The 17,913-nt window shown below is 42.4% G+C and overlaps 1 protein-coding gene across 1 annotated transcript; it reads left to right on the top strand.

The window, feature by feature from the left end:
- Positions 1-1,789: 1,789 nt before the first annotated feature.
- Positions 1,790-17,857, top strand: LOC113176898 (low affinity immunoglobulin gamma Fc region receptor II-b). Its single transcript, XM_026381457.2, has 7 exons — positions 1,790-1,946; positions 6,933-6,953; positions 8,650-8,904; positions 10,436-10,690; positions 11,346-11,468; positions 15,832-15,869; positions 15,997-17,857. The coding sequence occupies exons 1-7, from the start codon at positions 1,835-1,837 to the stop codon at positions 16,075-16,077; spliced, it is 885 nt and encodes a 294-aa protein (XP_026237242.1). The 5' UTR covers positions 1,790-1,834; the 3' UTR covers positions 16,078-17,857.
- The last annotated feature ends 56 nt before the right edge of the window (positions 17,858-17,913 follow it).

Raw genomic sequence — 17,913 nt, 5'->3', positions numbered from 1 at the left:
AAAGCTCCAGCAGATTTAGTTATCCCAAAGAAAGAACTTAGAGGACTCAGTGGAGAAGTTTGGACATTTTTTTTTTTTTACTTGTGAACTCCTCAGTGGTAGCAGACGTGACAATATGGAGGGCCACACCTCACCTACAAGAAGAGGGAATGTATACAGAATAGGTTGTGTGTCTACCGCACAGACAGATTTCTTCAGATATTTTATGAGTACATTCCTTTAGAACAAAGGACACTCTGCTTTGATCCCCACCTAAAGACTGGAGACAAGGGAAGTGACCAGTTTCCATTCTCCTTTTGCATATTACCACATTCTTGGAAGTCCTTCTTATCTTACCATCAGGAACAACAGGGCTTCCTAGGCACTGACTGGTGTTTATCCCAACAAGAGCTGAAGGGGGTTAGTGAATAAGATGGTGCCAGTCGTAAAAGCATGTGGCAGAGAGGGTGGGGCTGCTGAAAGTTTCTGAAGACCACAGAGCGTGAGAAGGTTTTACAATGTCACTTCCTTGAGTATTACAGCTGGCTTCCTGAAAGAGCATTTGGGAGAGAGGCCGTAGGAGAGGACCCCCAAGACAGATCCCACAATTATCTCATGTTCTGAGGATGTTAAGGGTAAACAAATGAGGATGATGACAGAAAACAAGAAAAAATAAGTTATATTCATTAGACACCCATGATATAACAAGCACATTCATATTCTTTCTTCCTCCCCCTCTCTCTCTTCTCTCTCTCTCTCTGTACTGGTACTGGAGATCAAACCCAGAGCCTTACACATGCTAGGAAAGTACTCTACCATTGAGCTGCATCCCAGCTGACTCATATTCTTTTATTTTCTAAAAATCTTGAGTTCACTGATTCTCAACCAGGGGTAATTCCTCCCACACACAAACCCCCAGGAAACATTTGCCAACATCTTGAGTCATTTTTCTTTCTTAACAAGTGGGGGAAACCAGTGGCGTCTAATGAGTAGAGACCAGAGATGCTGCTGAACATCCTACATATACAGGGCAGGTCATCACAACAAGAATTATTTGGTGCAAAGTGTCATTAACACTGAGGTTAAAAAACTCTGCTTGAATTGATAAGTATGATGATCTTCATTTTTTTTTTTTTTTTAACAGATCCAGGACCTGAAGCTCTGAGGAGCTATCTGGCATTCTAACTTGGACTTACCATCAGCATGCTACAGTGGTGAGAACAGTGATGAGAGAAATGACCAGGATAAAGAACCAGGGCCCAACTTGGTGTTCAGTAGATATTTATTGGGATGTTCATTAAATTAATAAATGAACAAATACAGGAGGAAAATAATGAGGATGAGTGTGATCATCCTACCCCTACTCTCTTTCCACAATCCAAAAGTGACTCAGGAATTCTAACAGAGAAATATCAAATGATGGTTGGTGATCTCAAGACCCTATGGTCAGTTTGGGGAAGAGTCCAGATTTTAGTATCTGGTGCCTCTTCCATTTGGAGATCTTTTCTGAGGAGGTTGGGGACTGAGGTTAAGAAGTTCTAAGCTGAGTTAGGGAGGCCATTTCCCTCTTTCTCTCAAAGGCCCCGGCCAGCTATTGCCCCAGAAAAAGGAAGTTGCTTCCCATTTTCTAAAATTTCTGTGACTTGAACTGATCCAAACTCCTTCTGGGAAAGCCTGAATCTTCTGGGAGGGAACAGTTGAAAAGAAAGAGGGTGGAAGGGGAGGAGCCTAGGACTAAATAGACCGTTTCTTTTCACTTCCTCTTTTGAACTTCAGAATTGGTTTGTCCTCTGTTGGAATTTGCCAAACCTGGAGAGAAGCCTGTGTTGTTGGAACCAACTTATTCTAGGGGGTGATGGGAGTCCCCTTGTTCCTACCTCTTCTTGCCACTGGGAGTGACTGGGCTGACTCCAAGCCCTCACAGACTCGGGGCCCTATGCTACTGTGGACAGCTGTGCTATTTCTGGGTGAGTCCGGGCTCACAGAAGGGAGACAAGAACAGGAATACCTGGGTTGGGACTGAGCTTGGATAGGGGGTGACAGTGACACGGGAAGCGTGTTGGGAAAATCAGGTGCATGGAGGCAAGTAGATCAAACTCTAACAACCCTTAGAAAATCAAAGTTGGCAAGGCTCTTTTTTTTTTTTTTTTTTTTCTGGTTGGTCTTTTTTTTTTTTTTTTTTTCTTAACTATCTTTTAGTCAATTTCACTGGGTCCCTGGGCTCCCAATGCTCTGCCATCCTCAACATCAGAATCTGCCCAAGGAAATACAGTGACCTATACCTACCTGAGTGGAAAATGGATGGCCATAGTATTTCCCTTTAAATTTGTGTTTTACATGGGACTAAATCTTAAGCTAATGCTACCTTAGATGGGTGTGAAGGAAGCTCTAAGAGGCATTTTGTGGGGTGACAATGGCCACTCTCCTCACCTCTAAATGTGGCAAAAGCCCATTTTCTTAACACAAAAGGAGACCCCCTGGGCAGAAGCATAGGTGGATCTGGGTTATCCAGGGAACCGAGGCTCAGAGAATCCACAAAACTGGGCAATTCTGGAATCAGCAATTGTGGAATCAGAAACGACGCATGCCTCCTTTCACTGCATAGACCATGGTGCTGCATAGACCATGGTGTGGGTCCTAGCTCTGATCAGTGAGAAAGCCAGTGTGCTAAGCCAGGTGAGAAGACCATTTTCTGATCATGTTCTCAGGTGTGGACCAGGGGACAGGAAGTGATGGTGCTAAGTGGTTGTAAGAGCCTAGGGGAAGCCCTAGGGACCCCTAATGGCAGAACTGTTTCCTCTAGCCCAATTCCTAGGGCTTCAACCCTAAACATATAAGGGCAGCTCCTCCAAGTTACTGCTAGGACTGATAATGAAATCCAGTCAGCTCTAGGAGAGCTCAGCTCTCAATGCTGGAGGATATAGGGCTGCAGGAGGCAGAGGTAAAGAGAAAGAATTTCCCCTTGAGTGGATTACAGTAGAATAGATGTAAGGTGAGCTCTGAATCCCCTCATTTATTATGTGGGAAGGCTGACCTAGAGAGGTGATGTGCCTCTGTTTTGTGCTAATAGTGCCAGTAACCTGGGCAGGACTCTTGGGAAAGATTTTTCTTCCATTTGCCTTTTGTTAAATCACTGAGTATCTACGCTTATCTTTTCCATTCTTTTCTGGTAATCCATGTTTAGGTCATCATCTCATCATTACTTGATGACATTTTTTTTTTTTTTTTTGTGGTGCTGGGGATTGAACCCAGGGCCTTGTGCATGTGAGGCAAGCACTCTGCCAACTGAGCTACATCTCCAGCACCACTTGATGACAATTTTATATCAACTTTTGTTGTGTCTTGATTGCTCCTGACTCCCCTCTCGTCCTTTCATGTTTCATGATGAAGTCACAGCATCTTCAAGTACAGCTATGGCCGACTCACTGCACTCATACATGCCTTCAGTGATGGTCCATTGCCTACTGGAAAAGCTCCGATTCTACCCTTCTTAACCATGTTCCTCATTGTGCCTCCAATAGATTCTCCTCTACAGCCAGGCAATGTGTGAATGTACTTCATTTATAACACCTTTGCTTCTGCTAATTCTCAGACTGCCTTGTTTAAACCTCATGTTAATTCTACGTGGCACGCACTATTCTAGGACTTGGGGACTTATCAGTGAACATGATAAGACAGTTTTGCTGACCTAAAGTATAAGATCTTTCTCTTTCCTTTCCTATTTCTCTTGTTTACTTTTATATATACACATAGACAATTTATATAATTATATAATTTATATAATTTCAAACTCTGTTAATTGGACATCTCTGAATGAGAACTCAGAAACAAAATATATTAAAAGTCCAACTTGCCATCTTCCTCTTATAAATATTTGTATCCTTCTAATATTTATATGTGCATGAGCACAACCACCTTTTCCCTGGTCATCTACTTATGCCATCCACTTATATCATCTTATTAGGTGCTAACTTCTCTGTTCTTTCTCTGAGATCTGTACCCTCTTCTTTACTTCCTACTGTCAAACCAACTGAACAAATAAATATATGGAAAATACATGTGCATTTGATTGAGACAGAAAAGGGCAAGGGATTTGAGGGGATTTGCAATGAGATTATTATAATGATGAATCATCAAATATAAGCTAGATGGGGGAGATACAGGCAAGTGTGGGCTTAGGAATAGAGTGGTAGAGTAAATGCTTTGGGATCTTTGATGAGGTCAAGATGATTATGGGAGCTGTACTTGAGCAGATGAAGTGGAAGGAGAGGAGGTCGTGATTGAAGCATGGGATATACGGTTTTGTGATTTTTGAAATCAGTATGGCTTCTGGTGATGATGGTTTCTGGGTATAACGTGGGCAAGTGTGCTAAGTTGTATAATCATTCACTGGGGATGAGTAGGTCATGGAATAATGAAGCCGGATATTGGACAGGTCACCCATGTGTATTTGGGATCACAATAATTGTCTTTTTCTTAACTAATCTCTTTCTACTTCCCCTGTTCCAATTCATCTGACACAGCACTTTGGGCTCCAATTTGAACATTCTGAGTGACTTTCCACTGTTCGCTGAACTAAAGAGCAAACATAAAAGTTAATTTATATTTATTTTAAACTTATTGTATGTCAAGTCTTATCTGGATTATCCTCTTATTTAATCCTTATAATAACCCTACGAAGTAGGTGCCACTGTCATTATCTCCTTTACAAGCAAGGAAACTGAAAGTCATTTTGTTCAAGGTCACTTGGCAGTGGCAAAGTCAACATTTAAACTCTTTCTGTGCTTTTACCCATTGCCACATCTTTTGGCATTAGGAGCCTCCAAAGTATGTTCCTACCTAGATTTTTAGCTTTTTTCCTCATTATCAGAAGTGCTTTGGCAGAGATAAGAAATGAAGTAGAAATTAGCTTGGAATGTTCTAGAAATTTTGCCAATTACCTTCCAGTCCTTCCCATAGAATAATGTCTCCTCTCTCTACATGTCAAAATCCTATCAATCCTTGAATGTACATGATGATTATGAGCGCCTCTGTGGGATTCTCCTTCTTACCTACTCCAAATTCTGCCAAGTCTTAGGATCTTTTTCTCCTCTGAACCTCCATAGTATTTTATCTACACTCCTCCAATGTCATGAAACAATATCTTTTACATTAAATTATACATATGCTTATCTCCACCATTAGACTGTTGGTTTCAGTGGGGGACAGGGACTTCAGATCTTTCAGGTGAACTTTAGGTGAACTCAGGATGAATTGTGGGACAGGAGGAATTCAATGCAGTTTTGTTGATTAGCTTTGGATTGCAAAGGAATAGCACAGTGGGTCTAAGTGTACATATTAGAGATGTAGTAACATCAGGACCAGCACCTGGTTCTCCAAACTCCCAGGCCAACTCTCCACAGTGCCCATTTCTGGTTCCTTGCTTCTGCTTCACTTACATTCCATGTGTTTGTCCCTGAAAGTACACACATATTTTGAAAGCCTCTTGACTTTCTCTCAGTCCAAATACAAGAGGAAACCCCCCTGAAACAGATGGACACATAAACATGCCCTACACAGGCATAGGCATTGGGCTCTAATTCATCTAAAGACCCTGCTTTGCTGCTTCACTCAATGATGGTGCCCACAAATCCACTTCCATTCAGTTTTCCTGGCCCTTTGTGGCCCCTACTTTGCCTCCAATTGGGAAGTTCTTTCCCTAACCCAGTGTCATTCCACATGCCTGCACATGAAAACACAGATCTGGTGTCCTTTTGCACACTCTTCCTCCTTTCAGATTTGCCTATTGGCAAGAATCTGAAAGGTTTAATTATCAAGCAGCAGAAATGCAAAATAAAAATAGTAGGACAGAATGCAATTGTTAAAAATGACAACATAGACTTAGCATGGTGGTGCATGTCTATAATTTCAGCTTCAGGGGAGGTTGAGGCAGGAGGATCACAAGTTTTAGGCCAGCCTGGGCAACTTAATGAGACTCTGCCTCAAAATAAAATAAAAAGGACTGGGAGTGCAGTTCAATAGCACCAGTGGTAAAGCACTTGCCTACTTGCCTACCATCTACCATGTTCAATCTCTAGTACTACCAAAAAAAAAAAAAAAGAAGAAGAAGAAGAAATCACTATGAAGACAGATTTTATAAATTTAGTGGATTTTATATTGCTCAGTGAAAAATTAGGTAAGAGAATACTTTTTAAATAATTTATTTTCTCATTTGCTATTTATGTATGTCTGTACATAAACATGTGTATGTTTTCATGGGGAAAATTCCACAGGGTATATTGCCAAGGTAATAATATTTTTATCATGCCTATTTTCCATTTTTCTACAATGATCATGGACAATATGTAATCTCTATACACTCCTTGCAAAAGAACAGATAGACTGGCAAAATCATTTACACAGAAGCATAAATCAGATGTAAAGTCCAACAGGGAACTTTCCAGAGGCATTTTTACTTTGTTTTATTTTTAAAATTTATTTATTTATATTTTGCACGATTGAGGATTGAACACAGTGAAGGCTGCACTACTGAGCTACACTCCCACTCCTTTTTCTTCTTTATTTTAAGAAAGGATCTTGCTAAGTTGATGAGGGTGGCTTCCAACTTGTGATCTTCCTGCCTGGGATTACTGTTGTATTTTTATTTTAATCAGCCAAGTGTTAAGCCAAACAATGATGTAAAAATAAATAAATAAATAAGACAGTGATTTGTATCTCCTTCCCTCCTTCCTTCCTTCCTTCCTTCCTTCCTTCCTTCCTTCCTTCCTTCCTTCCTTCCTTCTTTCCTTCCTTCCTTCTTTTCTTTCTGTTATTGGGGAGGGAGCTCTCAGTACTTTTGAAAATGCATCTAGGGATGTGTGGGCTGAGGGTTGGACTAAGGGTGAAAGAACTCTGGGCAGGCTGTTCATTGTGGGGCTTCAGGTCCTGGTTGATCTTTGCTTTCTTTCTTACAGCTCCTGTTGCTGGGATACCTGGTAAGTACTCTACCTACATTCTCTCCCTGCCCCAATGTTCTATCTGGAGGCACTCTGAATAGACCAACAACCAACTTCCGTACCAGGTCAGATCCAGGAAAGGGTCATCGCTCCCAGAGATGCCCTGTCCCTGCTTCTTCTCTCCAAGGAGGAAGGGGGTGGGTGCTTCAACCCTTCTGGTTCTATTACTGTGAGATGTTACAGACACATTGTCACAGAAGATATAAATTTTATCCTCTCTCAACTAAAAAACAAAAGAAAACAAAAAAATCAAGAATTTCTTAAAAGTTGATCTTGAAGAAGTAGAGCAGAATTGTAGTTACTTCCCAGAACCTGGGAAGGATAAGGGAGGGGGTAGAATGGAGAGAGGATATTTAATGGGTACTGAGATACAGTTAGAAAGTATGGTTAGATAGGAGAAATAATCTCTAGGGTTTCATAATACAGAAAGGAAACTATGGTTAGCGATGATTAGTTGTGTATTTCAAAATAGCTAGTTGAAAGGATTTTGAATGTTTCCAACACAAAGAAATGATGAATGTTTGAAGTGATGGATATGTCAATTACTCTGATCTGATCATTATCCATTGTATATATGTATTAAAGTATCACATGTACTCCATAAATATGTGTAGTTATTATGCATTATATCAAAATATAACTTTTCTTTTGAAAACCTCATTAGAAAACAAGTTTCCTCTCTCTCCAAATAAAATTCAAGGACATACAGAATAATATGATATGCATAGATTGTCCCATGTTGTTAAATTCTTTACTTTGAGTAGATCTGAGGGCTTCAAGGCCTGTTCTCTTGACAGAGAGAGCTTTGTTGGAGTGACCTCTGCCAGGTAATTCTTCATCTGTACATTCAGCCACCTCCCACCCTCAGGCCTGACCCTCTAGCTTTTCTTCCTCTCTTTATTCTTCTGAGATCACAGAAACTCCTGTGTGCTTGAGTATGGGACCTGGCCATTCTGACCTCCTATTTAAGGATAAGGAATGACATCAGATTGCAACAGAAACCTGATCTCTAACTCTTATGTCTGACATCTCCACTTGCCAGATGTCCCCTCTTGTCTAGACGAAGCTTTGGAAAAAATTTATCACTAGCGTCCAAATGTGCCTCAGTTTATAGGAGAGCAAAGTGAATATCCAGAGAGATAAAGATAGATAGTTAGACAGAGAGACAGAACAATTCTTGGCATGTTATTTATTTTTAGGGTATTTACCTTGCCTGCTTCTCTCCTTTTCCATGCCCCCCCTTTTTGTTTTTTGGTATAGGGATTATACTCGGGGGTGCTCTACCTCTAAGCTACATCCCCAACCCTTTTAATATTTTACTTTATTTTGAGACAAGGTCTTGCTAAGTTGCCCAGGCTGGCCTCAAGTTTATGATCCTCCTGCTTTAGCTTCCTAAGTAGGTGGGATTACAGACATGTTCCACCACAACTGGCTTCCCTTTTTCCTCTTGCCCTCTCCTTCTGAAAATCAGTTGAGTGCCCTGAGAGTTCCCTGGGCCCCTGGTGGTGGGTTGTATGAGTAATAAGAATTGCCTTCAGTTGCCAAAGCCTCCTGGGCCTGATTCTACTCTTGGTGCCCCCAATAGGAATAAAGATACTTCTTTGGGATTCAAAGTCTGCTTAGGCTTTTGGGGTTCCCTTTGCTCAAACTGTCTCCTCTCTCTGCCCCTCCATAGATCTCCCGAAGGCTGTGGTGAAACTTGAGCCCCCATGGATCCAGGTGCTGCAGGAAGACAATGTGACACTGAAATGTCAAGGGACCCGCAATCCTGAGAACCACTCTACTCAGTGGTTCCACAATGGGAGCCCCATCCCAGGCCAGACTCAGCCCAGCTACAACTTTAAGGCCAAGAACAATAACAATGGGGAGTACCGGTGTCAAATGGACCAGACAAGCCTCAGCGACCCCGTGCATCTGGATGTATTCTCTGGTCAGTAGAGGAAGTTCAGGGAGGGGCCTTGGAGAGATTGAATCTGCTTACACTGCAGAGGTTTGTGGAAAAGGGAGGTGGTCTGTTTACTGGGAAACATCGACATGAGGTGCTTGTTTGCCCAGTCATTTCCCTTTTCACCCACCTTTTTACTTCGTATGTCGGGTGGAGGTCCAAATTCCTAAGAAATTTCTCAGCGTATATGAATGATTAATTTTTGCAATAGTCCTGATTGAGCAAGAGGGTGCCAAAAGCCACAGACACACAGCTGAGTGTGAGAGAAGCAGAAGGAAGTCCCTTCATCACAAAAACCCTTCCATTTTTTATGGTAGAGCAAAAATAAATTAGAAAGCAAGCAAGCAACAACAACAACAACAACAATAACACAGACTATGACTGAATCCTGACCCTGGAAACTACTAGCCATATAAATCTGATGAATTCATCTAATGCTTAAGTTTCAGTTTCCTCATCTGAACAATGCGTATACTAATGCCTCACCTGTCATATTCTGGAGAGAATTATCATTTCCCTGATCTCAGTACCTGGGAAATGATATGCTGGGTGCCCTGCGTCTCCTTCCATCTGTGTATTTCCAGGACCTAAGATAGGGCAGGGCTTAATAAATGTTTGCTGAACAGATCAATGACAAAATCGTAGGCTCTCTATAAAGAGCCACTCTTTGATCACTCTGTGATCACAACATCTATTGCTAGCCAGGCATGGTGGCACTTGCCTGTAATCCTAGCAACTCTGGAGGCTGAGGCAAGAGGTTCACAAGTTTGAGGCCAGCCTGGGAAACTTAGTAAGACTCTGTCTCAAAATAAAATATAAAAAGGGCTGGGTGTAGCACTCCTGGGTTTAATCTCCAGTACCACAAAAGCAAACAAACAATGACTATTGTTACTGTTACTCTTCTTCATTAGGCACCTCCCATTACCTTATTCCCAAATATCCTCAAAAAATGTACAGCAAGGTCACAATTCACCTGTGACACTGCTGCCTTCAGAGATTCTATTGAACTGAGGCTGTACATTTATTAATATTTATCAAGTAAACTGACATTCGTTGGAGGTTTAAGAATTTCTGCTATTTCTGAAACATGGATCTGCTGCATTGTCCTCAAATGTCGTTTTCTCAGTCAGACTGAGTTCCTCCCTTCCTCCCCTAGGGAAGGGACTATATATCCAAGTCTCTTGTGTCCTTGACAGGAGAGCACTGCAGCTGCCTTCTCCCAGGAAAGAACAGAGAAGATGAGTGTGTTCGGAATACTGGCTGTGTTCGAGAAACTGTTAGATGCATAGTGTTATAATGCCTGTTTGCACAGATGAGAAACGGAGGCCCAGAAGAGTTAAAAATTTCCCAAGAATCCAGAGCTCATAAATGAATGAATCCAAAATTAGAGATTAAACTGCCTGATTCCAAACTTAAGCCCTTCCCTCTGCACATCATATTCCACCAGTAGTGATGGTCTGAGTCTCAGAGTTGAGCCATGACATCCTGGGTCCTGTTGTCCTTTTGTGTTTTTCAGACTGGCTGCTGCTCCAGACCTCTCAACTGGTGTTCCAGGAGGGGGACACCATTGTTTTGAGGTGCCACAGCTGGAAGAACAACCCTCTGAACAAGATCACATTCTACCAGAATGGAAATTCCAAGCAGTTTTCCCATTTCAATGTCAACTTCTCCATCCCGTCAGCAAACCGAAGTCACAGTGGTGATTACTACTGCAGAGGAAGTGTAGGGAGGACGTCCTACTCATCAAAATCTGTGACCATCACTGTCCAAAGTATGGGAACTCTGTTAAAAATGTAGGGAAGGGTTGCACAGGGGTTAGGTTAAAGTCATATAGACCACATGGAGACCTGAGAAATGCTATGGTAGCAAAGTTGGGTGCTGAGACAAAGGAGAGAGTTGTAGAGGCCTTGTTGAAACCGGTGGGAAGGAGTAGGAGCCAGAGCTAAGAGCCCCCAGTTCCTGGGTGATAAGTGACAAGGCTGTCGTCCCACTTTGAAACATAGGTACCATACTGAGAATAGTAGTGAAATAGAGCTCTCTCTCAGTGGTACAGAGGTTCCTTAAACTCCTGGAAATTGCTAAGAGCTGAAGTTCACCTCGATTTTTCTCATGTCCCATGTTTTGACCATTTCCTCTTGAAGGCCTGGCATGTTCTGGACAGTAGGAGGCTTCATGCCCACCATCCCCCACTGCCCCTGAGCACTGTCCCTCTCCTCTTAGATACTCACTAATATACCTTTATTAGTTTAGTGGAGAAACTTGAATAAAAACTCTGGGCGGATGAGGTTGTGGGGTGAAGTACTACACCTGTGGATGACTTAGTCAAAGAGGAGCTTCAGGTGACGGGCACTGGACCATCCTGCTGGAGGAGGGTGAGAGGGTGGTAGTGAGAACAGGGAGCAAGTTCTCAGATCTGTTTTTCCTAGGGCTCAAGTCGACCCACCCTTTACTGGAAATGATCATTGTGCCTGTGGTTATCGGGATTGTTGTAGTAGCCATTGTGGCTATTGTAGTAGTCACAATCTACCTCAAGCGAAAGCGGACTTCAGGTTTGTGGTTTTCCTTGACTTTTGTTATTAGTTCCTGCCTAGAAGAGGCCCTAACCCTAGATATTGCTGGAACCCCTATATTTGAACTAGCAAGTCCTTAACATTCAGATACAGCTCTATTTTGTTCATTCATTCATTTATTAATTTTTCCATTCAGCAAGGCTCAAATGAACTTGTTTTTGTGTCAAGCACTGTGTTAGACACTGTAGATGATGCCAAGATAAAGAAGTCTAGTTCCTGACTTCAGGAGTACTCAGCAGTGTGGGGAAGACAGAAGTACAAATACATAATTGTAAGATGGAGTAAGAACAATGACAGAGAAATGAAAAGGCTCTATAGTGATATAAATGGGGGCACCATAACCCAGTGTATTAGTCAGCTTTATCACTATCATGACATACCTGAGATAATCAGTTTGTAAAGGTAAGAGGTTCATTTTGGCTCACAGTTTTGGAGGTTTCAGTCTATGATCAGTTGGCTCTATTGCTTTGGGCCAGTGACAAGGCAGCACATCACAGTAGGAACATCTCGTGGTCAGAAAGCAAGAAGCAAGGAAGAGACTGGGAATATGTGTCTATAGCAAATCAAAGGCACACACCCAATAAACTGTAGACCTCCCACTAGGCCCACCTCTGAAAGGTTCCACCACCTCCCAGTACCACTGTTCTAGGGACCAAAGGTTTAACACAAGGGTCTTTGGGAGACACTCAAGATTCAAACTATAGCAGCCAGCTCATTCTGGAGCAGTTAGAGAAGTTCTCATGGAGAGACACTATATTGTAGTGATTGAGGTACAGACTGGGACCAGACTACATGGATTCAAATTTTAGCTCACAGCTAGCTCAGCAGCAATATGACCTTGGGTAAATTGCTCAACTTTTCTGTTCCTCAGTTTCCTTATCTGGAAAATGGGGATACTAATAGAACCCACCTCATGGGATTATTTGACAATGAATAAGGATTAAGCTCTCATAACAATGCCTAATAGATAGTAGAAGGCACATATATATGAGCAATTACCACAGTGGAGGAGGTGATGTTTGGGGTAGAAGAACGTTCCTGGCACAGAGGCCAAGATATAGAAATGGGGAATTTTGAGGCTAGGACAGTGGTCAAGGAAAGAGAAAAGGGTGCTATAGGCCACCGAGAAAGAGAAAATAATACTACTAATATCTCACGAAACACTTTGCAATTCATTCATAGCAGGACCCCAGTTACTGATAATAAATAAATATGGAGGTACTGAGATACCGAGAAAAAGAGGCATGCTTTTAAAAGGCAGAGTAAGCCAAAGGAAGATACTCCTAGGAATCCCCATGGGATTGTTGGCCTAAAAGGCTCCCTGACTAGCCTTTACCAGCCAGAGTGGTTCCTGGGCAGGGCAGCTGGGAGTAGGTAGGAGAGGAGGCATGTGAGGGATGGGTCATGTTGGTTCTAACCCAATCCTCCCCTGGTCCTTGGTCCTGAGCACTAAAGCCCCACCTCATAACCCTACTAACCTCCTCTGTGCCCCTCCTAGCTCTCTCAGGAAACCCTGAGCACAGGGAAATGGGAGACACCCTCCCTGAGGAACTAGGTGAGTACAGCATTCCCTCTGGGGGCTCAGTGATGTTCCACCCAGGGCTGCCAGATGGATCGGAGCCAGCAACAAGTGGCTTATGTAAGTTCAGCCTAAGCACAGGAGAGACGAGCGGGCAGGGGGAGGATGGCAGGGGCTCAAATCACTTGGCCAGTTCTGAGTCTAACTCCTGGGCCCAAAGAGAGGGGTTCACTGGAGAAGAGAAAAGGAACATCTGTCTTAGATAGAGAAGGGAGGGCTGCATTCAAATTTCTGGAACTAGGAATCTGGGAAAATGTGCAGAGCAGGAAGTCAGAGATATTTGGATCTTCCTGTGATCTGGCAAAGTTGACAAAGAATAGGGGTAAGAAGGTGTAAGATGAAGACCCATAGGATTAAGGAGGTAGGGGTCTAAGAGGAAAGGAGGGGGAAGATTTGAGGAAAAAGCTTAGATTTGTTGAGAAATATGTAGGTATGATAAAACTCAGCTCTTAGTGGAATGTTAAGAGGAGATTTGGGCTTCAGAAAATTCTGGGGGAACCAGAGCCATTAGTGGGTTTTATTTTGTGGGCAATGGTTGATTCTGATGTCCACTTGCATCAGTTTATTAAATATTGGCCTGGTTCTATCATCATCATACAATACAATATTGAGCACGTCACTCCCCCTGATGGAGTTCAGTCACCTCACTGAGAAAGGAAGTGGGTTGGTCTGGGTGACTTCTGGGCCCTTATAGGTCTGACATTTTGAGAGCCAGTAATCATCCAACTTCTGGCCCAGGTGGAGGTATGTAAAATGAGTAATATTCCAGGAGACTTCCTGAATGTGGTTAAAATCAGAGCACAAAGGAGGCTGGAGCTTTCACTGCAGCTTCTGTGACAGCAGAAACAGGCAGGAAGAAAAGGCCCTTGAAGATTTCACCTCAGATGGCTGGAGTATGACTCAGAGCAGAGCCAACAGATTTGAGAGCTTGAGCAATCTGTTACTCATTTAGCTGCACTTTGAGTAGGGTCTGTGTGTCTCTTGGCCAGGCCACGTGGGATGTGGGCCTGAGTCCATATCTGGGGGCCAAACCAGATGTAGAAAAAAAGTCCAAACACAGCTGGATTCACCACTTTATTGTTTGGTTTTTGTCTACTCTGGCATAAATATTTCACGAGGCATCTATGCAGCCAAGCGCTGGAACTGATGGTTTCCAGAAAGGTATAGTAAGTTGCTGGGATTGTTGAGGAATGTAATAGAAGGAGAATTCCGAAAGTGGTTTGTTCCAGAATTTGGAACATAGCAAATAAGGGCTCTTTGTGTCCAGGGGGTGCGTGAAGAGACTAGAGACATTGTCTCAGGCTCCTCCCCAACTTCCAGGGAAATGATGATTTATAGATTACTGAGGCTGCTTTTTGAAAGGAAAGTGACCACAACACTCGCAGCGACCAAGAGATCTTTATTGAGGCGGTGTCTGATAAACAGAGAAGGAAGAAGAGAAAGAGGGAGAGAGAGAGAGAGAGAGAGAGAGAGAGAGAGAGAGCGCAGGAGCTCGAGGAGCGGAGAAAGCGAGAAGAGAGAGAGAGAGTGAGAGTGAGAGTGTGTGTGGGGGTGCCCAGCAGGAGAGAGTTTTTATAGTCAAAATCTAGGGGGGGGGTCTCTGGGTCAGCACGCTGCCTTGTTGGTGTACAGTGATTGGATCTCACAGTAATTGCTAGGGTGTCATCTTCTGCCCTTAAGCAGACCAGGCAGGGGCCAGATGTGGGTTTCCGTTCCACCAGAAGGGTGGGGGTTGAGCGTTCAGCCTTGAGGCAAACAAGTGATAAGGAAACAGATGAGTGAGGGTCCAGTGTTCAGCCCACCCTGCAGCTAAAATTTATTTATTAAATATCCAAATTCCCACATGTTTTTGCTCTAATTTCACTTTTCCAGTGTGAAAAGTGTTAGGTAGGAATTTGGATATTTATCAAAGTTCTGTCCCTGCCCCTTGCTTGCCTTTTTTTCATGACTTTTTGTGGTACTGGGGATTGGACATAGGGGTGCTCTACCACTGAACCTCATCCCCAGTCTTTTTTATGTTTTGAGACAAGGTCTCACTAAGTTGCCCAGGCTGGCCTTGAACTTGCAATACTCCTGCCTCAAAGTCCCCAGCTGCTGGGACCACAGGAGTGTGCCGCATGCCTATTGCTTGCTTTTCCTTCCTTCCTTTCCCCCTTTCTCAATTCTTGCCTTCCTATCTTCTTTCTCCATTTCCCTTCCTCCATCCTTTTTTTCTGTCTTTTGAGTCTTTTTTCTGTCTTCTTTCCTTTCTTCTCTGACTTCTTTCCTTTTTTTCTCCCCTCCTCTTTCTTCCTCACTTTTTCTTTTCTTTTTGAAGCCATGGTGTACCTGATTCTTCAAAGTCCCCAAAGAAGAGGTACTGCATTTGGCCAATGTAGAAATGGCTTTGTTGTTCCCTCTTTGAAGCCTGTGGCCCTCAAAAATCTGGACTTCATTTTACCCTGAGACTGAACACCCCTATCCTCTTCCCCAATATCTCAGATCCCCAAATCTGCCTGATTTGCTTCTAGGAAAGTTCTGCAATTCTCTAAAAAAGAATGTGGTGCAAAGACTGCTTTCCTTTGCCAGCGTGGACAGTGGGGACCGCTGAGACTGGGATACTCCAGGGTGGGTGAATGAAGCTTGGTGTACAGGCCTGAGTTGGGGTCAGCAGTCCTTGACTCAGGTCTGGTTTGGGCTTTGCTTTTGTAGCCTTGGCAGCTGCACAAATAAGCCCTCTTCTCCAGCAGTGCGTGGGCTAATTTGTCTTCTTTTTGCCCACAGCCAATGTCATTGACTCTGAGGATGCTGCCAAAACCGGAGTGAGTAACCCCTGCCACCTCCTTTTCCTTCTGTCCCTTCCCTCTCCCCTGCTGTCTCTTCTGTTGTTGTTTGTCCCATGACCTCTTCTCGGTGTGGATCTCCACTGCGTGTTTCTGCTTTTCCTAGGCTGAGAACACAATCACTTATTCACTTCTCATGCACCCGGAAGCTCCAGAGGAAGAGCCAGATTATCAGAACCGCATTTAGTCTCCATTGCCTTACCCCTGGTATTTCTGGAAGAGATTCAAAAGAAGCACGGATCTGGTGACTACTGGCCTAAATCCCCCTTGGAGAGGTGGAGGGAATACTGCAGGAGGACTATTCCAGAGTTACCTCTGGGAGTCCTCAAGTCTTTTATCCTAAAACCAACAGAAAATATGGTCCCCAATGGTTGACTCTCCTGAATTCATCTGTGCCTCAGCACTTCCCAACATGAAGACTCTTGGGTTGTACGTCCACACAGCCACAATATCACTAATAAAATTACTGTCACTGATAGTAGCAACATGGAAAACGCTTATGTTACAGGTTACATGAGAATGCTTAAATAAGTATGTATGACATCAGAAATGATAAGAGAGACCAACATATACCAAGATATTAAAAGGGATTATTTTAGGGTGATGGAATTATCAGTGATTTTAATTTTCATTCTTATTTCTCTGTTGAGATCACGTATTACTTTTATAGAGAAATATTATGAAAACGACGTTGCTTACTTTTTCAAGGCTACATTGGTGGGAGTGTAGACTGAGCTCCCTGGGGTCCATTTCTCTTCAATGATAAGAATCTGGGGAAGATAGAAATGGGTAGGATGTGGGAGACAATGTGGATTCGGAATGTTAAAACTGACCTTTTATCTGCTCAACTTCTGTTGCTTTTTTTTTTTTGTCTTTTGTACTGGGGATTTAACCCATGAGTGCTTAACCACTGGGGTACATCTCAAGCTCTTTTTACTTTTCATTTTGAGACAGGCTCTCACTAAGTTGCTTAGGGCCTCACTAAGTTGCTGAGGCTGGCTTTGAACTTGAGATCCTCCTGCCTCAGCCTTCCCAGCCACTGGGATTAAAGACCTGTGCTACTGTGCCTGGCTCAGTTTCTATTCTTATTCCATGTCCTCTTCCCTTTTATCCTATGTAGAACAAAAGTATCACTGTGTTTTGTAATTAATAGTTTTCAGAAAGTCAAACTTCAGGTGAGTCCTCTGTGAGGAATGGGCACTCCCTGCTGGGCTATTGACCTCAGAGGACCATTCCTCCTAAGTTAGAATTGTGACTGCCAGATTTCTTGGGGGTTTAGTGAGTGCCCTTTGAAGAGGCTTCCTTTTTGATGGAATATAATAGCATCATTGTGAAAAGTTCTTGCATTCAGTATTTTGAACTTTGTTGAGATTGGCCATAGATTTCTGTGATACTCATTTTTTATGGTCACATAATCAGATTTCTTATGCATATATTGTAATAATTAGAATCATTAATTACAATTAATGAGTTATTGAAGGTTTACTTTATGACAAATTATATTCTTTAAAATTTAGAGAGTTTAAGATTATTAACCATTTATATTTCTTCTTTTGTGATTTTCCTATTCATTTATTTTCTTTGCCCAATTTTGTAGATACATGGTCTGTTTCTCTATAAATTACAGAGTAGTAACTTCTTTCCTTTTATTTATATGTAAATTCTTTCACCATACTAATAATATATTCTTTTATATAAATTAAAATACAGATCAGCAACAAAATTTTACATCCTGTATAAATCCACAAACCAGAAATGATTAATATATCAAACCACATTTCTGTCTGCCATAATAAGTTTATGTATTTTTAAAGTTGCTTCACATTATATATGTTTACATGTTCATAAAAAACAATGAGGCAAAAACTCATGCTCATTGTAGCACAAGTTCAAATAATACAGAAATACAAAGAATAAAAGTGAACGTTTCTTTTTGTGCTTACTCCCCTTAATCTTGTTCCCCTTTGTATAAGTGACCATTGTTGAAGTTTTGGTTTACATTATGAATTTATATGTATTAAAC

This window comes from Urocitellus parryii, chromosome 11, assembly GCF_045843805.1.
Source record: "Urocitellus parryii isolate mUroPar1 chromosome 11, mUroPar1.hap1, whole genome shotgun sequence".
Lineage (NCBI taxonomy): Eukaryota > Metazoa > Chordata > Mammalia > Rodentia > Sciuridae > Urocitellus > Urocitellus parryii.
Note: the sequence above shows the minus strand (reverse complement) of the source record. Positions and strands in the feature narration are given on the sequence as shown.